The 25,763-nt window shown below is 43.9% G+C and overlaps 1 protein-coding gene across 1 annotated transcript in view; it reads left to right on the top strand.

Annotated features, from left to right (window-relative positions):
- STAU2 (staufen double-stranded RNA binding protein 2) overlaps positions 1-25,763 on the top strand; it is a 215,306-nt gene that overhangs the window by 51,828 nt on the left and 137,715 nt on the right. The window contains 4 exon segments of the mRNA XM_045581486.1: positions 16,043-16,202; positions 17,367-17,474; positions 20,633-20,845; positions 23,197-23,334. Coding sequence (XP_045437442.1) covers positions 16,043-16,202; positions 17,367-17,474; positions 20,633-20,845; positions 23,197-23,334 — 619 coding nt within the window.

Below are 25,763 nucleotides of genomic sequence, written 5' to 3'. Positions count from 1 at the left end.
TTTCAGTCCACAGACCAAAGCTCTATCCACTGAGCCAAACAGGTTTCGGCTCAATAGTCTATTTTTCTAATCTATCTATCTATCTATCTATCCTGTTTCCCTGAAAATAAGACAGTGTCTTATATTAATTTTTTCTCCCAAAGTTGCGCTAGGTCTTATTTTCAGGGGATGTCTTATCTTTCCATGCGCTAGGTCTTATTTTCGGGGAAACACAGTGTGTGTGTGTGTGTGTGTGTGTGTGTGTATATATATATATATATATGACTAATATGCTAAGTGTCTGATTGTCTGACTGGTCGCTATGATGCACACTGACCACCAGGGGGCAGACGCAGGAGCTGCTGTGACACGTATTGGCCATTTACAGAGAAAGCAACAGTTGGCTTCTGCCAAGTGGGACACAGGCCTTGCCACCACCCTAGGGCGACAGCCCACCAAATTGCAGCCGCTGATTTCGGGACCTCATAGTGCAAAATGTGGCCCACAGTCCAGCCCAGCCCGGAAAAGGTGGCTGTGGGTGCCAGGTAATGACATCACATAGCAATGCCCGGCTTCCTCTCCCTAGTGACTAGCCTCCTTGGAGTTTCTTCAGCCCAGGAACACAACTTGCTTTATAGCCCATGCCTCAACTCCTTTGATTCTCACAGAAGTCCTGGAGCAGGTGGATAGGAGACTCGGTGGAATCCTATTTTCTTTTCATTAGCCGGAAAATGGAGATTTAGAGAGCGTAGAAATTTGACCCAACTGAAAAGAAATGGTGGACTTTGCAAATGACTTCAGGTTTTTTTCACTGTGCAGAATATAGTCAAACACTGTTGTAGTTAATAAATATTTTACCCTTTGTTCTTCCTGCGTGATCTATAATAATAATCTGCTTAGTGTTGATACTTACTGCTGTGTTGCTGACAGTTACCTGAAAGAAAAGTTGAGGTGCTTCATTGGGTTGGAAAAAATTTAGCTAATCAGAAAGCAGGTCAAAGTAAGCAATATAAAAGGTTAAGTTTGACTTGCACATGCGCAGTACGTTCTTGCTGGTGCCAATAGCACACGTGTGATCTGTCGTTGTTGATTGTGGATTTGGTTGACACTTCTATTATAGAGAAGGGGCGAATAGTGATCGTAAAATATTTCTTCTGATTAATTTCCTTTCAATGTGCACGAATTTGTGCACCCGGCCACATGTGTAATATATAATAATAAAACAGTTTGAATAGCACACATAATATCATCAACTATTTCTTACCCTTGTTGCTTGCATAGCTCTTCTCTCTCTCTCGCTCAGCCCTTCTCTCTCTCTCACTGAGATGAAGACGAGCAGCTTTGACTCTTTAGCTCTTCGCTCTTAGGCAGTAATGTTTGGTCTATATGCTTAATTACCTAAGGTATTATCCCCGTTAAGGCTCGGTTCATATTTCCTGGGAGCTTATCATTCACTGATTTCCCAGGCCTTTTCTTGGCTTCAGTCATCTCATCAGAACCTTGACCCACTTGCTTTCCTAATGTCCTTGTTATTTGCTGACATTCTCTGGTCAAGATGCCTTTCTTCAAAGATAAATGCGTTACCAGATTCCTACACCATGGTTGACTAACAGGTCACAGAGCAGTCTGTATAGATGGAACATAACCCCAGACATGGAAATAAATGCCCTTTAAGTCCTAAGACAAAGCAAAACGATAGTAAAAGTAACATTTAATAAATTTTATCATTTTTAAACTTTTGTCCTCACCCGAGAATATGTTTATTGATTTGGAGAGAGGAAAAGAAAGAGACCAAGATGGATTGGTTGCACCTGTATGTGCCCTGAGTAGAGACCAAATCTACTGGTATATGGAGTGGCACTTCAATCGAGTGGTCAGGGCTAACCCATTATTTATTATGTAACATTAAATTCTCCCGATGATTTATTTAGTTGGTTTTCACAATATCTGGACTAATGAGTGCATATTCTGAGTGCGGCCTGCTGGTTTGAAGTGCATTGGCATTCCTGAGTGACTGATGAACCCAATGCCAAGTTTCTTGTGTGAAATAGAGGCTAGAGACCAGCTAGCAGGCCTGCAGCCCTGCCATGGACCTCCCCACAGACTGAGCACTGTGCAGTGGTGGCAGCATCCTTGATTTGAGTGGCCCAGCCCCTCGGTTATTTATGGTGAATAGCAAAGTACGAGAGGTGCTCGAAGCATCGTAGAAACATTGTGGAATGTCTCAGAAGGAGGATGGGTTAGTTGGCAAGAAGGGAAGAGGGCAAACCACTGTGGTTTCCTGCTCCGAGCTGGCTGACATGGCCCTCGAAGGACTGAGCTGCTCTCCAACCCAGGATTCTCGTCTTCAAAGCTCATGTTTTCTTCTGCCACCCTGTGCCAACTCAAAAAAAACACACGTGCTCTTTGGGAATATTAGGCTCTCACGACAGAGTTATTTAAGAATCCCTTTAGCCCTAACTGATTTGGCTCAGTGGACAGAGCGTCGGCCCTGCGGACTGAAGGCTTCCATTCTTGGTCAAGGGCACATGCCTGGGTTGCAGGCTCAATACCCAGTAGGGGGCATGTAAGAGGCAGCAGCTAGCTGTTCAATGATTCTCTCTCATCATTGATGTTTCTCTCTCTCGCTCCCTTCCTCTCTGAAATAATAATAATAAAAGGATATCTTCAAAAGCTGTTTTGCCCATAAAAAAAGTCTTTGCAGTGCGACAAAAATGCAATCTCTGATCTTTGTGGTGAGTAGGAGTAAAACAGTGTAATCAGAGGTTAGGCCTATTAACCTTCAAACTCTACGCGTCACTCACCTTGTCCCCGTGTCAGTGTCCTGTCTTGGCCTCGGGGGACATGGCCAAGGTTAAGAAGATTGGGTGATGCTCAATGTAGTGCACGCCCTGGAACCACACACTGACTTCCTGACGAAAGCACGCCGGGCTGCCTGCAGCAGCACAGGAAGAGGACAGCACAGACCGGGCTCCCCCTGTGGCATTCCCCACAGGATTTACGCTGGAAAGATAAAGCGTTAATTTACATTGCTTAGCATTACCTCCAAGGAGCTATTGTTCAAAGTAGGAGAGTTTTCTAAACGTTTCAGGTACTCTTGTTTTTTATTCTTTTTGTCTTTCTTAAAAAATATGCATTTTTATTGACTTCAGAGAGAGGAAAGGAGAGGGAGAGAGAGAGAAACATTGATGTGAGAGTATGACACTGATCGGCTGCCTCAGTCACGCTCTTTACCAGGGATTGAGCTCATAACCTAAGCATGTGCCCTGATTGGGAATTGGATCTGTGGCCTCTTGCTGCATGGGACAACACCCAACCAACTGAGCCACCCTGGCCAGGGTGGTAATCTTCTGCTTTGCCCTTTATATAGTGGGAAAGTATCCAGGTAGTTGAGCAAGTTCTCTTTCCCATTTGAGTCAAGAGACTGGTGTTGGCTCCAAAGGCTCTGTATAACTCCAATAAATCCTCTGGTGTGGATTATGATAAAGTGTATTACTAATAGAACACATTTCTGAGGCCCTTACATGATTATTAACAATCATTTGAGACTACTCGCGTTGCCCGAATCTGACCACATATCTCCTCCCTGTGGCAGTCCTGCTAAAGAATTGTATTTCTGGTTTCAGTGCCAAGGAACTCACCCAAAACTGCATTTTTAAAAGACACATGCCCTTCTTAATGATTGTGGGAATGTGAAACAAGATGATTATCCATTTGATTGTTATTGCAGGCCCGAGGATAAAATGTAGTTTGTAAAATAATTGATTAAATGTACCGATTCCTGGGCATACATGTTTAATTGTAATTTTTATCATGTGTTGACGCCAGCGTTTTCCTAGAGAAGCACAACTCAAGAGTTAATATTGGGCAACAGTGGGAAAATGGGATTTAGTATGAAAATATTTGCTTTATGTAACTCTTTTTATGAAAGTAGCTAATGCATAAGTGGCGGCAAGCTGTAAAAACAATTGGCTGGGAAAATGCCAAGTAAATTTTTTATATTCCAATGAATATCAGTTAACTACACATGATTGTTGTCATTAAACCATATGCAAATGCTCAGCTAGATTCACTTAGATTCAGGTAAAAGAGGACCCCAAAACCAGAAGTATGCAATAAGTATGATTACAAAGCACATTAATCTTTCTGTAATCCCAGTGATGTAACGTCTCCATGTTACTTTGGGGAGTATTGGAAATGGGCAAGCATCCAAAGTTGATAGTTAATTCTGATCAGCAAAGGCACTGGAGTAGATGTCTGGGTTGGACATTGTAACAAAGCAAACAATTTATAAAAATGCTTTTGGAAGATTTCAAAACACAATCGTCCATTTGATTCTCATATTCTAGACATTCTAAAGTTAATGTATCCAAAAAAGACGAGAAGCCTCTTCTAAAAATATAATCTGATATTTGTATTTCTTTTAAATTTAAACTTCTCGAAAACACGTATTTTTGTGTTCAAGATAATGAGGAAACAGAAGCATTTTAAGTATTTTCTAGAACCAAATTCAGACCCATTTTGTTGCTGGAAAGGATTTGAGAGATTCTGAATACTTAGTGATTTTCAAAGAACCTTCTCAGACAATCACAATCTGTTGATGGAATTGAATAATGAGAATCTTCCAACACAAGGAAAAAATAAGCTATATTTTTAATAATTTTCTTAAACTTAGGAATCTGCTATTAGACTACTAGCACACAGTGTTTAGTAAATCTATATTAAAACCTTAACATTGTATTTATTTTTTTTAAAGAATATTTTGTTGATTTTTCTACAGAGAGGAAGGGAGAGGGATAGAGAGTCAGAAACATCGATGAGAGAGAAACATCTGTCAGCTGCCTCCTGCACACCCTCCACAGGGAATGTGCCCGCAACCAAGGTACATGCATGCCCTTGACCGGAATCGAATCTGTGACCCCTCAGTCCGCAGGCCGACGCTCTACCCAAACTGTTGCCCTAACTGAGCCAAACCAGTTAGGGCAACATTGTATTCCTTTCTGATGGAAAATAATGCATAAATAGACAAATTAGAAAACAGAAGAATAGTGAAAAAATCATGTGGAATCCAACATCTTGATCTTAGGAAGAACCAATAAAATATGTAAATAAGTACTCTAATCAAGGTAAGTGTGATTTTAAATCACAACTATGCAAAATTTATGGCCTATAGAGAGGGTAGGGGAAACTCTACATGCACAGGGAATGAAACTTCTCACAAAGGACTACTTTGTTCAACTCCTGGAAAACTATTTCAGGACCTGGATGAACCGGGTGATTTTGTAGGAAAGCATAAATGACCCAAACTGACCTCAAAAGAAGAAAAAAAGCCCTGATTGCTATAGAAAAGGCTAAGTGAGTATGGGGACACAGAGCTTGCTCCCTCCCCACCTTCACCCTCTATCTCCACCTCCATCCCATCCTGAAGGAGAGTCTTTGGCCTGGAGGGATTCACAGAAAAATTTTATCGAGCGTTTGAAAAGCAGAAAACAAATTATTTTGGGCAATTAATAATTTCATGTGTAGCTCAACAATGCTAGTTTATTATTATTATTTTTAAAAACAGTGCCAGTTTAAAAAACAAAGGATAGAGCTTCAGGTCAATATTATTCATAGGCGATCAAAGGAAAAATTCTAATTGAAATTCTGATCAGACTTTGGCAATACAGTTGAAAGATGAACCACCATAACAAGTGGGATTTATTCCAGGAATGTAAATTTGATTTACTATTAGAAAATATATTAATGAAACTCAACTTATTAAGAGATAAAAAGTAAAAATTGTTAACTATCTGCACAGATTGCTGAAAAGACATTTAAAAACCCATTTATGACTTTGAAAACAATAGGTTATAAATAATTGAATATTTCTTTAACAATGTAAACTACACACTCTATAGATGCAACACATATTCTTTCCTCAATCCCTCCACATCCCATCCCAACCCCGTCACCCAACCCTAACCCAACTCAACTCTACCCAAGCCAACTTAATCCAACTTAATCCAACCAGCGTTGTGTTTAATGAGGATGTACTAGCTTGCCATTGAACTGAGAAACTAGGCAAAACGTCCTTTCTCAGCTGCTACTTACTATTCTTTTGGAGGCATGGACCAAAGTGAAAATAAAAGGATTAAAATGTGGAAAGAAGTAGAAAAATGATCATTTTTTTGCAAATCAAATATGATTGGAACATTGCAGAGAATCAACTAAAAAAAACCTATTAGAGGCAACAAGGTACAGAGTGTATATTCAGGACTCCAAAGCCTTCAGGTTCACAAGCAAGGGAAGGGGAGAACACCCCGGTGAGGAGGTGCTTCTCAGTCTATAGCATGCCCCCAAATCACCCAGGCTGTGTGCTCACTCTGCAGACCCCTGGACTCCACCCAGAGTCCAGCCCACCACCTGGAGCCTGCATTGTGACAGGTGTTCCTGGGCCCCGCCGAGAGGTTTGTGCTGGTGTCTGGGCGGGACCCCACTTTGAGAAACGCTGTCCACGGAACCCCCTCACCTTCGCATGCCATCACCCATCACGCTGCACCAGCTTCCACAGCGCAGTCCGCAGTGCTGTTTGCCTGTCTCCGCTGCGCGCCTGTGCCAGAGGGATGCTGGTCAGCCACCGCCCGGAGGCACACGTTGCTGCTCCTGCCACCTGCCACCTGTCTGGGGCGGGGCTGGGCGGGAGAGGGCAGAGTGGCATCCTCTGGGGTCTGTCCTGCAGGAAGACATTAAGCAGAGCCTCCGGGATCCTTGCAGCATCTCCTAACCTGCCAGGCTCCTCGGGGCTGTTCGCTGGAGTTGCTCATTTCCCACCAGTCCTCTCCTCATGTAATGCCTGTGTGTCCTAGTGTCACTCAACCTGAACGGCCGTGGGGCTGGGCGGAACTGGGAATGGTGAAGTCCAGCTCCTCGGACTCTGCACTTGTGCCCAGGAGGCTGCAAAAAAACAGCCCTGCTGATGGCTTCCATCATGAAGCCGCGGCTGCCCTTCAGGGGACGTGGAGTGCGGCCTGCAGTCCGCTGTCGTCTGGCCACCCCGCCTCCTGTTTCCAGGGGTGACCTGCAGCGGCCTGCCAGCGGCTCTCGCTGGCCTCCCTGTTGGGCAGACAGCAGTGAGAGACCTGGATAGTCACATCATGTTGCTTCCCTCCTTTAGACCCTCAGGGACTCCCATTGAATGTGGCCCCAAGTTCTTTTTTTAAATCTTTTATTGATTTTTTACATAGAAGAAGAGAGAGGGATAGAGAGTTAGTAACATCAATGAGAGAAACATTGATCAGCTGCCTCTTGCACTCCCCCTACTGGGGATGTGCCCGCAACCAGGGTATGTACATGCCCTTGACTGGAATTGAACCTGGGACCCTTCAGTCCACAGGCCGACGCTCTCTCCACTGAGCCAAATCAGCTTCGGCGCGACCCCAAGTTCTAATGTGCGGCCTGTATGCTTCTCAGACCTCGTTTCCTAGTGCTGGGCCGCTGACTCAAGGCTTCCCAGTCTGCAAACACTTGCTGTTTCTCCCCAAAATGCCCAGTGTGCTACCTCCCCAGGCTCTTGGCGCTTGCTGTCCCATTTGCTTGGAACCCGCTTTCCAGGTAGGAATTAGACCTTTCGTAAATATTTGTTGACTTAATAATTGCATTCATATACTCCCCCAGGCAGTCAATCAAGGGCAGGAAGAAGACCAGTTTACTAATTTCCGAGCATGGATGAGGGAGGGGTGCTCTCAGTCCCCGGCTCTGCCCCCTGATTTGGGAGGCTCATTTTTGGGAGCCTGCCAAGATTGTAAGTAGGGAGAATTGAGATCGCCTACGAAGACAGGCTTGTCTTTGAGATGATTGAACCCCAGGGAGCAGCAGCATTAAAAAAATGTCTTTTTTTGTTGCAGTAAAATGAACATAACAAAATTCACAATTTTGGCCATTTAAAAATGTTCTTTACCTCATCCACAGTGATGTACAACCACTACCAGTGTCTGATTTCAGAACATGTCATCCCCTCCATCCCCATGTCTCCCCACTCCCCCTCTTCCCAACCCCTGGCAACCCCTAATCTACTTTTTTTTTCTTTATGGGTTTACCTGTTCTGGACATTTCATCCACATGGAATCATTCCACATGTGCCCTTTTGTGTCTGGCTTTCACTTAGCATGTTTTCAAAGCTCACCCATATGGTAGCATGTGCCAGTACTTCATTTCTGGGTAAAGCTGTGGAATACTCCATTGTATGAATAAACTACATTTTGTTATTGATTCATCAGTTGATGGACCTTTGGGTTACTTGCTTATTTTTATTATTTTTTTTTCTATTATGAATAATGCTGCTATATAGTACATATGTGTATACATTTCAACACCTGTCTTAATTTCTCTTGGGTTTATATAGCTGGGAGTAGAATTGCTGGGTCAAATGGTAATTCTTTACTTAACTTTGAGGACCTGCCAGAATGTTATCCATGGTGGCTGCACCATTTCCCCGCCAGAATGAATGATCCTTCTGGTTTCCTCAGCATCCTTGCCAACACTTGTTTTTGTTTGGCTATGGCCAACCTAGCGGATGTGAAGTGGTACCCCATTGTGGTTTTGATTGACACTTCCCTCATGGGAACATCAACGTTTAAGCACAGGCTCCAGTTAGGAGATGAGACAGAAAGCTAGAGACTAGCAGGACTGCAGTCAGATCTGTCTCCTGGACTTACGGGGCCCCTGGTATTCTCCTTGGTTACAGACGTGACCGTTAGCCTACAGAGCTCCTCAATATCTGTCAGGTCTCTTATGTCCAGTTGTGGTTTTTAAAAGGTCTATATTTTTATTGATTTCAGAGAGGAAGGGAAAGGGAGAGAGAGACAGAAACATCAGTGATGAGAAAGAGTCATTGATCTGCTGCCTTCTGCACACCCCTGACTGGGAACTGGACCATGACCTCCTGATTCATAGGTTGACGCGAAACCACTGAGCCATGCCGGCCGGGCTCCTATGTCTAAGTTTGATCCAGATTGCCTTGGTGTTCCAAGTGTGGCACCACTTTTCCAAAGTTAACATGGATAGCTCTGCATTGTAGAGCGCTCACCCAGTTCATTCAGAGGCAGCGGAGTGCAGAGGGGGAAAGCATGCTCACTGCCTGGGTGGGGGCTGACTCCAGTGGGCAACGTGGCTCGCATCTCTGTTCCTCAATCCTCCTGCGGAAAACGACGCTGGGCCGTCCTGGTGACTGAGTGAGATGTGTGTGCAAAGTGCCGGGAATAATGCCTGGCACATCGTGAGTGCCTTGTGCCTTTGGGCTGTAATCATGGTGATGATGACGACAGTTTATCTGGATACTCATTTAGGGAAGGGGCGAGAAGGGGTTTATGCTGGATCCCAGGGTGGGGTTGAGTGTGGGGGTTGTGTGTCTGCTCAGTGGGTTCTTTGATGGCGTGCCCTGCTTTCCATGGCCTGGTTGGGTGCTGGTGTCGGCACACAGTGTAAACTGTTTACTCTTGTGGCCCTTAAGCTGCATGCGTTTCACAAGTCCTGTCACTTAATCCAATTTACATTTTAGGCGCAGACTTACCTTCATTGGTTTGGACAGGGACTAGACTTGCTTCGATTTAACATTTCCCCCCGCCCCCCTGTTATTACTGTAGTACAATTGTGTTATTTTTAAAAAATGTGGAATTGTGAAAGAAAACATCACTTATAATTGCATCACTTCGAAACACCCTGTCCCAGCTCTGAGCGCACATCTTCCTGTGTTTTCCCCGAGGCATTTCAAGCGTAATTACAATCATCCTACCAACAGAGCCGAAGATCCATCCGAGCGAGTCTCTGAAAGCTTGTTTTCGGCTGCCCTGCGAATCTTTTCTAATGGGTCCTGATTTTTGAAATTCCTCGAGACTTAACATCGAGATCCCGTAAAAGATATATTTTCAAAATTTATAGATGGGAATAGAGAAAGAACCCTCTCCTATCTAGACATTTTATATACATATAATCTTGAAAAGATGCCAAGGACCGTTTTATAGCTTTCTGATAAAACCTATTATTTTTCTACAGCAAGAAAAAGAATGCTTAGCCGTGCCAAAAAAGTGTACCAAGAGTCAAAATAATCAACATGTCATTCGAATTCTAAGTTTTGGCATTTAGGGTTCTTTAAACATGAATTCTGCAAATATTTTGCAGATAAGTAAACTGAGATAGAAGGACTAAGTGACATTTCTGTTTCCAGTCAGCGTTGGAGATAAACACAGAAACCTAAAGCCCCTCCTGTTTAGATCAGAAGATAGCATCTTCCTGTATTTTAAGACATGAACCTGTGGAGGAGATAGGAACACTTAAGCTGTGCTGAGATGTATGAAGGGTGCTATCAAATAAAACGAGGCAATTATTTTTCAGTTTTTAAGAGTTCCGATGTTATTTGGAATATGTCTTTCTCACCTTGTAAAAGTGATACTTGGGAAAGTGGAGATGTTGGAGAATGGGAGGGAGGATACACAGATTTTAGTTTAGAAAGATGATATAGAAGGAGTCTATGAAAAGGGCATTGCCCGGCTTGTGTGGCTCAGTGGTTGAGCATTGACCTCTGAACCAGGTCATGGTTCGATTCCTGGTCAGGGCACATGCCTGGGATGTTGGGCTCAATCCCTCGTAGGGGGTGTGCAAGAGGCACTCAATCAATGGTTCCCTCTCATCATTGATGTTTTTATCCTTTTCTCTTTCTCTCTGAAATCAATAAGAAAAAAATTTAAAAATAAAGAGGGCATTGATGAGGTAATTTTAGAGAAGATGGCAAAGACGCGGTATAGAAAGTTGTAACTGACAGTGAAATAAATACAAGAATAAGAATACTTATATTCTTATAATAATACTTATAGAGGAATGTAGCATCTTCCTTCTGCTCAAATAACAAAGCAAAACTGTAAAAGGAATGTCTAATAGTAATTCAGAGGAATTGAGCGTTCTCCATTTCTTTATTTTGGTGTCAACTTGTGATTTCTTGAAGATAGGCCAAATCTAAAGACTTTATTTATTTATTTTTTGATCTACAAAAAAGAAAGCTTTTACTTTATTTGAAAATGTATTTGTTTAGTTTTTGTAAGACTTAGAGCAGACCGAGGACAAAGAGGTGTGGACAAAGTGGCCTGACCAGCAGCCTTGATCAGACTTGGACGGTCAGGCCATGTGGTGCCCCTTATTCTGACTCATCACTCTTGCTGGGTCCCTCCCTGGGGCCTGTGTGAACCTGGTTAGCTTGCCATACTGTAACAACCTGGAGCTGCATCAGGTCATTTTTGGTTGCAGCAGCTGTTCAGGAGTCAAACGCTCCTGAGTTCCGTTAGTTAGTGAACCTGAGACGTGAGAAGAAGCCTTAGGCGCCCTGGCCTGCCAAGGACACAGCCAACCTGGAAGAGAAATGCGGACACGGGGAGAGAGGGTGACGGATCTCTAAGGTTAGGCAGACTTGAGGTTGACTCCCAGCAACTCTGTTACCTGTCCAGGCGACCACGGGGACATCTGTCTCACCAGGCTGCTGTGAGGATCAAGGAGAAAGAGATACGGGCACCGAGCCCGGTGCTCTGAGGCAGTGCTGCTTGGCCCTCCGCGGGTGCGGATTCTGCAGCCCAGTCCCAGGAGCTGGGGTGCAGGACGTGAGGCTCGGGGCATCGGTTCCTTGCGTGAGGGTTGTGACCCGTCCCCGGGAACTGGGCCAGCAGACTTGGGGTGAGCACGGGACCCTGCGCTGTAAGCCAGCACTGCAGACACGGAGGAAAGGGGAGTCACACTTTGCAAAATTCACTTTGGAGGTTGGTGGGTAGAAGCCATTGGACCCTGAAACTTGAATAGCTCGGGTGGGTGCGTTTTCCCGGCTCATCTTTTCACAGTAATCGCTGTGGGGACCTAAGCATTGACCACAACATTCTAATTAAGGAAAACCATTCAGGAATAGCAGTGTAAGCTTAGGTGAATAAAAACTAATGTGTAGAAAGGGTGTTTATCACTTACTATAAGTACTTCACCCCCCCAAAATGAGCTTAATGCTTGAAGTAAATAAAAGTAGAAACAGGAACTCCATTAATTAGCACATCGATTTAAAGTTAATAATGTTGGAGTGTGTCTTTGCCAAAGGAAATAGATATTTAGAGACCAGGATGTAACACACACACACACACACACACACACACACACACAGCATTCCGCATTGTCCAAGCTGAGGGCCATTAGGAGACTGCTCTGGTTAATCTTAATTGTCATGATGATATGAGGAGATGTGATCTCCAAGTTATGCAGACCATGTGGGGGAGGTTATTAAGAGCCGTTGTCAGGCCAGGGGACGGAGTGAGAGGGAATGCAGCTAGTCAGGCGTCCGGTTGCGCTATTTCCCATTGTTAGCGCTAGAATGTCTCAGAACACAACGCACCTAATTTCCCCTCTGATACTTGGGCGGCATAATTTATGTATACATGTGTATCCACATGCACGCACATACGACGCGCACACTCGATGGCCGGAGAGGAAGAGGCCCCGAGGGCCCTGTAGCGTACAATTAATATTTTGGTTAGAAAATCAGCAGATTGTTTCAGTATGGCTGTGTGCGATGACATCATATTCCAGTAAAGTTATAATGAACAGAGATTTTGTTTGTCTCTGTGGCAAACCGAAATGAGTTTTGTAATTGTCCGCAGGCCAGAGCGATTACGGTGGCGCCCACTCCCTCTCCTGTAGTTAAAGGTCTGCTCGCATTCCGCCCGCGGCCCTCTAAACATTCGCTCCGCTCGCTCCGCGGGGAAGGCTGGCCGTGTAAGATCTCAGGAGTCCACTTCTGACTTCGGGTTGTCTGTTTTTAAAAGGCTCGGCCGGTAGTGGAAAACGTGCGTCGAGCCTAGCCGGTGTGGCTCAGTGGTTGAGCGTCAGCCCGTGAACCAAGAGGTCCCTGGTTTGGCTCCTGGTCAGGGCGCATGCCCCGGTTGCAGGCTTGATCCCGCGGCTGAGGGCGTGCAGGAGGCAAGCCGATCTAAGTCTCTCTTTTATCGTTGAAGTTTCTATCTCTCTATCCCTCTCCCTCTCTCTCCCAAATTGATAAAATTGTATTTAAAGAAAACCTTGAAGACCCTTAAAATCTTTCTGCTTCTGCCTCACCTGTTCTTAAAACTTTCTAAGTGTTAACTTAGTTAATTTTCCCATTAGTGAAGTGCTCTTGTGTAAAACAAAACATGCATCGAGTTCTGGAGAGGTGGAAAAATGAATTTTGTGGGACCCAGAGATCACCTGCATCCATCCTGTTAGTCTGTCCAAATCTCCGCATTAAAATAATTTAAAATGAAACAGGCAACAGGAGATTGCACTTTTGTACACTAGCTATTGGAATCAAAGAGGAAAAAAAGTGTGGTTTTTAATGCTTTTGAGTCTTTGCATGTTTAAAAAAAAAAAATAGTCTGTTACAAGTAATTTTTTTTCTTCCTTTACCTTTTTCATCTTTGCCAATGAAAAATGAAAATGCGTGACACAATAAAACACATTTAAAAATACGTTATCTTAAAAGAAATTAATGGGGAAACTGCGGGCCAAGAAACTTGACTCTTAAGAATTTAAAACGGTGACTTGGTCCCTCCTTCTCTGACGCTGGCTTTCTCCACTGCTAACTGCCTCCCTGCTGCAGCGGGCTTTCTCTTCTGATGGCGGCCTGCCTTCATCTCCTTCACCGCCGTCTACTGTTTCCCCGGCCTTTTGGTCACCGGCATGAGTCGGAGCCAGCCGCCAGCTCTCCCGCTCGGCTCCTTTCTGCTTTCTTTTTCCAGGCGCTCATCCACTCCCTCGGTTTCCGTTCGTGCCTGCCCCCCCAGCTGCAGGGCCAGTGCCCACCCCCACGCTTGTGTGGAGACCTCCACCTTCAGTCCCATCTGCCCACAGCGTCTGACGGGATGGGCCCCGTGCACTGACCTCAGGTGGAATAGAGAGCACCGCTCCATGGATGTCCACTCGTCATCTAAAATGACTAGGGCATCGATTGGACTTCTTTTTGCTGGGATACAGACATTTTTCAGCACTGGAGTGGTTTTGCACTTATTTTTTTTCAGCATTAGTATAACACACCATTCCATCCAAATCAGTCCTGTGAGTGTTGCTCATTCATTTGACTTGACATGTGAATAGCATTTGACATTCAACCCCTCACTCTTCCATGATAGACTTCCCACTTGGCTTCCAGAAAATAGGACACCCTGCCTGCCTGGATTTCCTATCTGGCTTTAAAGTCCATCGATATATTGAAGATTCCCGAATTTCATTCTCACCTTGGACCTCTTTTCTAGAGTCCAGACTCAAATCCAACTGTCCATTGGACGTCTCCATGTGGATGTCTAAGAGGCCTAACAACTTCACACCTTCAAACCGGTGCTGCTGTCCGCCCACCAACAATCCCCTTCCTTGACTCCGCTTTCCTATTCGGTAGCCAGTTCTTGGGCAAACCTTGTCTCTCTGCTTTTGAAATCCACTGCTTCTCGTCACTTCTTCTGCTGTCACGTTCGGTCAGGCCTCGGTCACCTTTCCCGTGTTACTGTGCTACTTTCCTAATAGATCTCCTGGCTTCTACCATCCTTCCCTATAGTCTGTTCTCTACATTGTAGTTAGATGATCCTTCAAAAATTGAGCCACATCATGTCACTTCTCTGGTGGGGCCATTTCACTCCTCTCTCTCTCTTTCTCTCTCTCTTGACTCTAAGAAGATGGACATCCTCTGACTTATTGAATGTGCATGGCATGCTGCTACCTCAGGGCCTTTGCACTTGACATTGTCTGCTTCTGCTGCACTGTCCCAGGGGATCCGCATGGTTTCCTCCCTCACTTATTTTAGATCTTTACAGAGTCGTCATTTCAGTGAGGCCCTCCCTGGCCACCCCCTCTAACACCCACCTCCCTGACACTTCTGAACGTTGGCCTTTTTTACTGTTTAACAGGTGTCTCTAACATGCTATGTTCTGCATATTTACCTCATTTCTTGTCTGCTGCACTTTCATGTGTGTCTTTGTCACGTTCCCCTGTCAAGTAATTGCTGCGTTAATGAATTTTATTGCATATCACCTTAACTTTTTCCTTCTTTTAAAAAAAATTTTATTGATTTTTTTAGAGAGAAAGGGACAGGGATAGAGAGCTGGAAACATCGATGAGAGAGAAACATCGACCAGCTGCCTCCTGCACACCCCTTATTGGGGATGTGCCCGCAACCAAGGTACATGTCCTTGACTGGAATCGAACTTGGGACCCTTGAGTCCACCGACTGATGCTCTATCCACTGAGCCAAACCAGTTTCAGCAATTTTTTCCTTCTTGATGTCTTCTAGGTTTGTTCTTTCTTCTGACACCCTCTTGTATCGTCTCAAGTCTACATCACTGCAGCTCTTCCGTAGCTCTTCTCTTCCTCAGGCTCATTCAATTCAAGCCTGCCAAAGTCTTTACCTTAAACACATTTATTATTATACTTTCTACTTACAAATTGGGTTAAACTCCCTATTCTTTTTGATGTTGAATCTGATCTTACTTCCTTGCAAAGTACCTGTTTTCACTTTGGAGGAGTAACGCCACCTCTTGGGCCTCTCATTTCTCACCATAACCATCTGCTAAGGGCACCAAAGTCTGCGTGTTGTCACCGGAATGGCCTTGCTCGTCGCCATCCTCTGGTGGCTCCCCGGTCTTCAGCACCAGACCATTGGCCCATTCCCGTCAAAATCTGTCTGAAAACTTGAAGTTAAAATTTGAGCCCTGGCCGGTTTGGTTCAGTGGATGGCGCGTTGGCCTGTGGATTGGCGGTCCCAGGTTCGATTCCGACCAGGGGCACATGCCCAGGTTGCGGGCTCGGTCCCCAGTGGGGGGCATGCAGGAGGCAGCCAGTCAATGATTCTCTTTCATCATTGATGTTTCTGTCTCTCTCTCCCTCTCCCTTCCTCTCTGAAATCAATAAAAAAATTTTTTTGATTAGGATTCATAGAGGGCATAGCACATTCTGTGGTTGGTGTCACTTTCAACAAAACAAATCTGATTATAGAACGATTTCTTTTTTAATCGGACTAACCTTCCTATTTTCTTCTCTTTAGGTATCATTGCCCGATGCCTAAGATCTTTTACGTTCAGCTGACTGTAGGAAACAATGAGTTTTTTGGGGAAGGGAAGACTCGGCAAGCTGCTAGACACAATGCCGCCATGAAGGCCCTCCAGGCGCTGCAGAACGAGCCCATTCCCGAAAAGTCCTCTCAGGTGAGCTGTGCTGCAGGGACCGTCTCTCTCCAGTCCCCGGGAGGTGATCCCAAACACAAACGTGTGCATTTTCACAGACAGAAGACATAACCTCCTCTGTTAACGCTCTGTTAATTTGCTTCCCAGATGGATCACCTGTTACTGTCCTAGACTTGTCCTTGCCAAGATGACCTTGCCTTTGAGAACGTGGGTTCACCAATGGAGTGCACTTCCCAGGCAGCTCAGGGTCTTGGAAGGTGTACAAGGATGAGAAATAGCATTCACTTACTTTGAGTTTAATGCTACATTCATTGAGCGTGAATTGTGTTGTGTTGATTTGGAATGGAAGAATTTAAAGTGGAGGAGATCATTATGGATATTTCCAGTCCTACTTAATTTTTACGATTGAGGCTATGGAGGTTTTTTTTTTTTTTTTTTAACTCAATTTTTATTTTATTTTATTTTTTAATATTTTTTATTGATTTTTTACGGAGAGGAAGGGAGAGGGATAGAGAGCTAGAAACATCTATGAGAGAGAAATATCGACCAGCCGCCTCTTGCACATTCCCCCACCGAGGATGTGCCCGCAACTAAGGCACATGCCCCTGACCGGAATCGAACCTGGGACCCTTCAGTCCGCAGGCCCATGCTCTCTCCACTGAGCCAGACTGGTTTCGGCTGAAAAAAAAAGTATATTTTTTATTGATTTTAGAGAAGGGTGAGGGAGAGAGACTTAGAAACATCAGTGATGAGAGAGAATCACCAATCAGCTGCCTCCTGTAAACCCCACACTGGGGATCAATCCCGCAACCCAGGCATGTGCCCTTACTGGGAATCGAACCGTGACCTCCTGGTTCATAGGTTGCTATTCAACCACTGAGCCACGCCGGTCGGGCTGGATAGAGATTTTGAGAGAACTGGATAAACTCAAATTGGTGTATGGTTGAGTGAAAGACTTTCCCGCTGAGCATTTATTCTATATACTTTGAGGGGGAAAATGAAAAGTCAAACAGCACAGAGCCTCAGAGCAGCTCTTGTCTGCTGTGCTTACAGGGACCACAGGACCAGTCTGGGGATTTCTGTTTCCTCCTGTATTTTCTGTTAGATGGCTCTCCTGACTGTAGACTGTGCGCGAAGTGTGTTCCAAAGTGAAGACTCAGTGCCGTCCTGTTTTTTGTGATTTAGAATGGCGAATCCGGAAAAGAAATGGATGATGACAAAGACGCCAATAAATCTGAGATCAGCTTAGTGTTTGAAATTGCTCTGAAGCGAAATATGCCCGTCAGTTTCGAGGTATGTATGTAAGAGTGCTTCACCCCTGCTCCTCACTAACTCAGATAAGCAGCCCACTACGTGATGTTAGCTGGTACCCTCGTGTCCTGAAAGAGGGAGTTTCCTTAGGCAATGAGGTAGGCCCCGGGAGAGAAGCACTTCCAGAATGTCACAGATTCCTGCACGTGCCTGACCAGGAATCGAACCGGCGACCTCTTGGTTCCTGGGTTGATGCTCAGCTGCTGAGCCACACTGGCAGGGGGCTCCTGCTCACCTCTCTTGCTTTTCCGTATTGAGCCATCTGTATATATGACATCTCCGTTTCATCGTAAAATTTATTTTCTCATTGTAAGTTAATTTTTGTAGTGCTTTAGAGAGTTTGGTGATTTTAAGAGGATCAAATTGAAAATATCCAAGTTAGTATTTAGTGACACACATATTAATATCCAGTTTCTTCTGTACTTGCCAAAATATGTTTACATTTTACTAAGCCACTAAGATAAATAGATAAATAGGTCACAGCTAGATAAATAGGTCACAGAAATATGTATAAAAAAAGACATTAAAAATAGGGAAAAATCATTTTCGATATTATAATTCCTTCTATTAGTTAAAATTAAGAGGGTACTAATTTTGCAACTCAAATACGTAGGAAATAGGCAAAACCCAGGAAATAAGCTGCCACGGCCTGGAGTGTCCTCCTTCCCATTGGGGTGACGCTCAGCACTGGGAAGCTCCTACATCTAACTCACCAGCAGCGTCAACTGCCCTCGGCTGAGAACCTGTTTGCTTCCTTCTCAGACACAGTTCCTGCACATGGGGCTGCCTGGTGGCAGCCTGCAGCCGATGGGAAGCGGCATCCTGGGGAAGGCAGGGGCAGAATGCCCTGGGGGGCTTACTAGGCCCAGCAAGAAGCGACAGGGACAGATGGAAAACCAATCAAAGTACTTGCATAGACTTGAAAACTATTGGATTTGGGCCTTCAGAGCTACAGTGGACAGGGACAGTTTTATCAGTTTTAGAAGCCCTTGGCGGCATCAGTATATATTACAGAATATTTTTTTAAAATATATTTTATTGATATTTTACAGAGAGGAAGGGAGAGAGATAGAGAGCCAGAAACGTCGATGAGAGAAACATCGACCAGCTGCCTTGCACACCCCCTACCGGGGATGTGCCCGCAACCAAGGTACATGCCCTTGACCGGAATCGAACCCGGGACCTTTCAGTCTGCAGACCGACGCTCTACCACTGAGCCAAACCGGTTTCAGCTGTTACAGAATATTTGATGTTCAAATGGTAACCTCATGCCAGCAATAAAAGGTTAACTATTTGGTTTTCTCTATTAAGTCAGGACAGCATATGAGGTGTTTTTTGTTTATTTTTTTATTTTTATATTTATTTATTTATTTATTTATTTAATATATTTTATTGATTTCTTATAGAGAGGAAGGGAGAAGGATAGAGAGCCAGAAACATCGATGAGAGAGAGACATCAACCAGCTGCCTCCTGCACAGCTTCCACTGGGGATGTGCCCGCAACCAAGGTACATGCCCTTGACCGGAATCGAACCCGGGACCCTTCAGTCCACAAGCCGACGCTCTATCCACTGAGCCAAACCGGTTCCGGCTTGTTTATATTTTTTACATTTTATTTTATTGTTGACAGTGTTACAGTACAGTTGTCTCCCATTTTCTCCCTTTGGGCCCCACTTCGCCAACCTCCACCCACTCCCGCCTTCCCCATGTCTGTGTCCATGCATATATGCTCTTTGGTTAATCTCTAGCTGTCCCCTTCCTCACAGCATCCCTCCCCTTTCCCACTGAGATCCGTTATTTTGTTCCATGCATCCATACCTCCAGACCTATTTTGTGTGTGGTTATTTTTTTAAATTCAGGAGGATGGCCAGCCAAGTGGTTAAAATAAGCAGTTTTGGCATTTCAGATAGTAAACTTAAATTACTTGGAAAGCATGCTGATCCTAAGTGTCGTATCCCTAGCATTGTTGAATTACTGAACTGTTGTGTTGTTTGCTTTCTTTTCCTCGTTGGTAGCCAATATTAGACAAACGTTTAGCATGCTGTTAAATAGTAAACTGTTTAACTCAGGAGGGTACCTTTCATAGCTTAAAATGTGAAGGAGCACTCAGGTTTGGGGAGGCATCTGTTCTCAAAAGCTGTCTCACTTGAAATGAGCTCATTGGTCCAGGGCTTGGGAGCATTTGCAGCTGACGCATTCACAATCCATAACCCTAGAAAGCGAGGAGCTTTTATGGCATATCGGCTAACCTTCCAAAGATCATGTCACAGAGAGTAAACATTCCTTTCTACAAAACAGCCTTTGCGCTTTATGTCAGAGGTAGGTTGTGTTTGAGCGGCTTCCCCACGCAGGATGCGGGGTGGCTGGTAGAACTCCCTTAGGACGTGGTCCCCTCCAGGAACGTACTCTTCCAGGGAAAATGCAATATGTATCCGTTATCATGCTCGGCGCCCTGTGTACCTAACGTAATGTGATGTGTTTTACGTTCGTAATTTTCTGTTCTGTAAGAAATGAGTAGTCATTGGAAGAAAATAGGAGATGTCTATAATACTATCAACAGTAAAACAAGATTTAAAAAAAATACAAGTTTTTATGGATATTACAGAGGAAGGGAGAAAGAGAGCGAGATAGAAGCATCGGCAATGAGAGAGAATCATTGATCTGCTGCTTTCTGCACGCCCCTACTGGGTATCGAGCATGCGACCGAGGCACGTGCCCTAACCCAAATTGAACTCTGATCTCCTGGTACATAGGCCATCGTGCAACCATAAGCCACGCTGGCTGGGCGAAATTTTTATTTTATTTTATTTTATTTTATTTTATTTTTATTTTATTTTATGAAAAGAAATTGCAAACATAATTAGAATTGCCTTTTTTAAATGGGTAAAAAAAATAATTTTGAGTGTGACTTGAATGTGTTTACTTAGATTTCTATTCGTCCAACTGCAGTCTCTTACGCTTTGTAAATTAATCATTCTTATATAATACCTTTCTAATAGGTTTATTAAAGAAATCTATAATTTTGGCATCATTCTTCATTTCTATTTTGCTTATGACAGGAACATTAAGAAAGATCCATGCTATAGGGACACATTCTAAGTGTGCCTGCGTGTTACTCACTATTGTATTGTACTTTACAGGTTATTAAAGAGAGCGGGCCACCACACATGAAAAGCTTCGTTACGCGGGTGTCCGTGGGGGAGTTCTCTGCGGAAGGAGAGGGGAACAGCAAAAAGCTCTCTAAGAAGCGGGCCGCAACCACCGTCTTACAGGAGCTCAAGAAACTCCCGCCTCTTCCTGTGGTTGAAAAGCCAAAACTATTTTTTAAAAAACGCCCTAAAACCATAGTCAAAGTAAGTGTGTGCTTACACGAACATGAGTCAGTTTTACTGCGTAAATATTCCGGTAACTATAGATAAAAGTTTCCCCACAGGGCAGGCGTCACAACCTATGGATTAGAAACAGTCCCAGAATCAGGGTTGGACGTGTGACTGTAAGTCAGTAACAGTTCTGTTTTGCTTTTCAGACACTTGCATACATGTGTTTGTTCATCACATAATACCTTACGTATGTACAGGGTTTTTTTATGGCTTACAAAGTTGTTCCTTGTTCACGATCACCTTTAGTATAGAATACTTCAGTATGAAACACTTTCCCATCCATGATCACCTTTAGTGTAACTCTCATCATGACGGTGTAAGGTAGAGGATGTTACTCCTAACACATCCAAAGCATTTGTTCACTTTTATTCACTTGTAGGGTAATCTGAACTGCTCTGATCTCTAACCAGCGTTCTTTCTGCACACCACACTGCCATACATAGTTTCTGCTTAGAACAACCTGAAATGGTTAAGGATATGTGGGAGGGACGTGAATAATGCTGACCCTGTGACAGGAGCAGCAGCTAGTGAATGGAAAGCACTCTGTGTGCGGGACTTAGTGTTTATTAATAATACAAATAATAGGCACCCAGTAAATATTACATATTGTTATTTTGCTTGTTCACATAGTACCTTGGTTTTTAGAGTTTTTTGTCACTTCCTTACATGTCTTATGTATCTAGGGTCTGTGTTCTTGATACGCAGTGGAAGTAGAGAAAATATCTGTGGATGAGCTGCCTTGATTTTTAAGAAAGATAATGAAACTGTCACATTTTCTCGTTGGATCCTCTCAGTCAATCCATGATGTAGGTGTTACACCAGTTTTACAGATGAGGTCCTTGGTGTTTAAGAAGCTCACCCAAGATTCCGTAGCAGAGTCAGGGTTTGGGTCTAGTCATGTGACTTGTTCTAGGACCATTGGTTGAAAAGACTGTCCTTTATCCACTGAATTGCTTTTGCACGTTTGTGGAAAACCAGTTGACTGTATATGTGTGGATCTGTTTCTGGACACTCTGTTTCATTGGTCTCTGTCTGTCTTTATGCTGATTGTACACATACTGTCTTTGTTGCTATAGCTTTGTGGTGAATTTGAAATCAGAGAGTTTGACTCCTCCAACTTTGTTCTTTTTTTCAGAGTTGTTTTGGTTATTTGTCTTTTCCATTTCCATATGATCTCTAGCATTGGCTTATTAATTGCTACCAAAACAAAAAGCCTGCTGGGATTTTGACTGGGAATGCAATGATTTGAGAGACCAGGTTGAGGAAAATTAACATTTTTAACAATATTGAGTCTTGTGACCCAGGAGCATGTCTGTCCATTTATTAAAATCTTACTTAATTTCAGCAGTGTTTTGTAGTTTTAGTGAGTTTTACATAAATTACATCATACTATATGTATTCTGTGTTTGGTTTTCTTCCTTAACATATTTTTCCTCCTGAAATTCATTTGCCCTATGTCAAACCATTGTATGAACATGCCATAATTTACATAGTTCTTGTGATGAATATCTAGGTTGTTTTCAGGTTTGTTTTGTTTTGCTATTTCAAACAATGCAGCCATGGATATTCCTGAACATTGGAGCTAGCACATGTGGGCGGCTGTGTTCTAGGGTATATGGTACAGGATGATAAAGATGCTGCTAAGGAGTGTAGCGGCTGTCTTTGGCTTTACCTCACATCGCCCAATGGTTTTCCATTTCATATCGCCGTTAGCAAGGTATAAGCTCTGTTACTCCTCACCCTCACCATTGAGGCTGTCAGGCTTCTGAGTTTTTTCTAAATTAATGGGTGAGAAATAGCATCTCACTGTGATTTTAATATGCATTTTCTGAGTCCTAAAGAGGTTGGTTATATTTTTATAAATGTTCCATCTATTAAATATTTGTTCATGTCCTTTGCCCATTTTTTTTTTAGATTGTATTTTTCTTAATACTTTTTTTGAGTTTTAAAATATATATTTTGGCTACCGGATTTATCTTTTTTAGTTACAGGTATTGCAAATATCTCTTCCCAGTTCATGTCTTGTGATCTTCTATCCTTTTGGTCTTTTTTGATGAATAGAAGTGTGAAGAAGCTGTACCGAAGAATTAAAAAGCAGAATAGTTGACCCAATTTATTAGTAATACCCCTGAGCCCTAAATTCCATACCCGCCTTCGTCTCAGATCCGTTTTATGCTTTTCCTTCATAAATCTTTATAAATGACTCTCATTTATCTTCTCCAGTCACGGTTTTGGGGTGTAGGGGAGGAGAGGAGAACCACTTTAAGGATCCAATAACAAGTTTTACAAGCATGTTTTGACATTTTTCTTACATTGTTTTTTAGGCTGGACCAGAATATGGTCAAGGAATGAACCCCATTAGCCGCCTGGCCCAAATTCAACAGGCCAAGAAGGAAAAGGAGCCAGACTATGTTTTGCTTTCAGAGAGAGGAATGCCGAGACGTCGGGAGTTTGTGATGCAGGTATTTCTAACTTTTATATGAGAAGAGTTTTTTTAACCATTGAAAAAAATATAGAAATCCTCAGGTCGGAATAGAGATATGGGGAAAGGCCGACTAGGAATTAATAGCACTATTAATTAATGGCACTGTTTACTCTCACAGCATTGATTCCCTCAACGTGGTTGAAACATTCAAGTGTCAGTGACAGAACAGACAGAAGAGTGTTGTTGTTTTTAAATATATTTATTGAATTCATAGAGGAAGGGAGAAGGAGAGAGAGAGAAACATCAGTGAGGAGAGAGAATCACCAATCACCTGTCTCCTGCACTCCCTGCCCCTGGGGATCAAGCCTGGAACCCAGACATGTGCCCTTGGCTGGAATCAAACCCAGGGCTGCTCAGTCTGCAGGCTGACGCTCTATCCACCGAGCCAGGCTGGCCAGGACCAGACAGAAGAGTTTTGAGGGACTGAGTTCACACAGCCTATTTGGCCCAGAGAGTATCAAACAGAAGGCTCGTCTCTGTCTTACTGTTACAGTGTGCAGCCAGAGTCTGTTCACTACTGGGACTAGGAGACAGACGGAATTAGAAACAAAATTGAAAAAGATGGATGGAGATGGAACGGGGCCAAGAGCATGAACTGTGGGTTTTCAGGAAAATTAGGAAAAGAGAGAGCTGGCCATCTCCCTAATCACGGTGAGGACTGAGGGACTCAGAATTGCTGGGAGTTTGACCTGCATGTTGTGCAGCCCAGACAACTGGAGCCTGGCTGCTCGTGGATTTTCAGACGGGCGGGGACTAGCACCTCGCCCTCCTCCTTTCAGGTCTCACCTGCGCTTCTTCACTTGTCCACTCAAGCCCCAACAGTGGAGAAACCTTTAATTTTTTATTATGAAAGTTTCAAACCTATCCAAGGGTGGATATATTTAGTAGCGCACGATGAATATTAGTGTGATGGCGTGCACACAGCCTACAAAGGGGTGCACTAAGAGTGTCCACCTCAGGTAACTGGGAAGGCTGAGCCACTGGGCCCTATAGAACACCTAGCACACAAATCCACTCTGTCAACTCAGGGACTTGTTGTAGTTAAACCTTGATTGTTGTTGATATCACTGGGAGGAATTGACCTCCAAGCCAATTGGCTGTGAGGATCAGCTGTGTCTATGATGGGAGAATGTCTGTGCTGGAGACACCCTTATGAGACAAGACTTGCTTCAGTGGGGCTTTGGTGCTCACTGAGTGTGCCCCTGAGTGTGTCCCTTATGCATCTGAGGAGTTGTAATTTGGATGGTCCCACTTTGACTCCTGGGTACACTGGCTCTTGGATCTCCAAGGGGGTGCTAATTTAGCCTCTGCCTGAGGCCACCCAGCAGGAGCTATGGAGAGATCTGCAGATTCCTCTTCTTTGTTTGGGTTTTGGAAGTGCCCAGAAGAAGCAATGCAAGCTGCTGCAGGGCCTTGGGCCTTCTTTTTGTTCTGGGTCTCACTGACTCAGCTGCAGTTTGTTAGGAAAGTTTAGAATTCAATGTATCAGGCCCTTCATATGCAAAAGTCTCTGTGCTCAGTTTGGATGGGGTGGAGTCTCAGAGTGGAGCAATCAGCAATGGCTTCCTGTCAGCCCTGCCCTAAGAGGCCCCTGGGATGCAGTATCCCATAGTAATGGCTGCAAGCACCTCTGAGAGAAAGCTGCCCTCCAGTTCCACCTGCTGCCAGTCTAGTTTCTCTCTGTATGGGTCTGGGTCCCCAGAGTCTCACCTGGAACTGGAGTTAAGAGCAGTCAGGAGCTTTTGTCTCCCTCCCGCTTGAAAAAGACAGCCACATACTTAGTTGCCAGCCCTCTCTGTGCGTGCCTTGTTACCTCTGCCTTCCGCAGCTCCTGTGAGTCTCACTGTGCTTTTCTTTTTCCTTCTAGCTGTAGAATTTCCACTCAGCCAGCCTTCCTGTGGTCTGGATGATGTCCGTTTTGTCTTTTAGTTGTAGTTTTGAAATTGTTGTGCAAGGCAGTAGTCTAGGTGTTTACCTATGTTGCCATCTTGGTTTCTCCACAGTAAATGCTATTTTAGAACTTAAAAAAAATATTTTTATTGATTTCAGAGAGTCAAGGGGAGGGAGAGAAAGAAACATCAATGATGAGAGAGAATTATTGATTGGCTGCCTCCTGCATACCCCCTCCAGGGGATTGAACTGCAACCCGGGCATGTGCCCTTGACCAGAATCGAACCCAGGACCTTTCAGTCCACATGCTGATGCTCTATCCACTGAATCAAACTAGTTAGGACCTATTTTAGAACTTTATGGTTAGATTTTTGAGGACCTGATTTACTTAAATTATTTTTTAAATAGTCTGCAGTCTTAATTTTCTTGCATAGCAAAATTGAACTTCTTTGCAGAAAAAGTAACATTTTAATATAAAAATCTTATTTATAATAGTTATGAAAAATTTTCTAGCAT

The sequence above is a fragment of the Pipistrellus kuhlii genome, unplaced genomic scaffold (assembly GCF_014108245.1).
Source record: "Pipistrellus kuhlii isolate mPipKuh1 unplaced genomic scaffold, mPipKuh1.p scaffold_m20_p_14, whole genome shotgun sequence".
In the NCBI taxonomy this organism is placed as follows: domain Eukaryota; kingdom Metazoa; phylum Chordata; class Mammalia; order Chiroptera; family Vespertilionidae; genus Pipistrellus; species Pipistrellus kuhlii.
The sequence above is the reverse complement of the archived record's forward strand: the minus strand, read 5'-3'. Positions and strand labels throughout refer to the sequence as shown.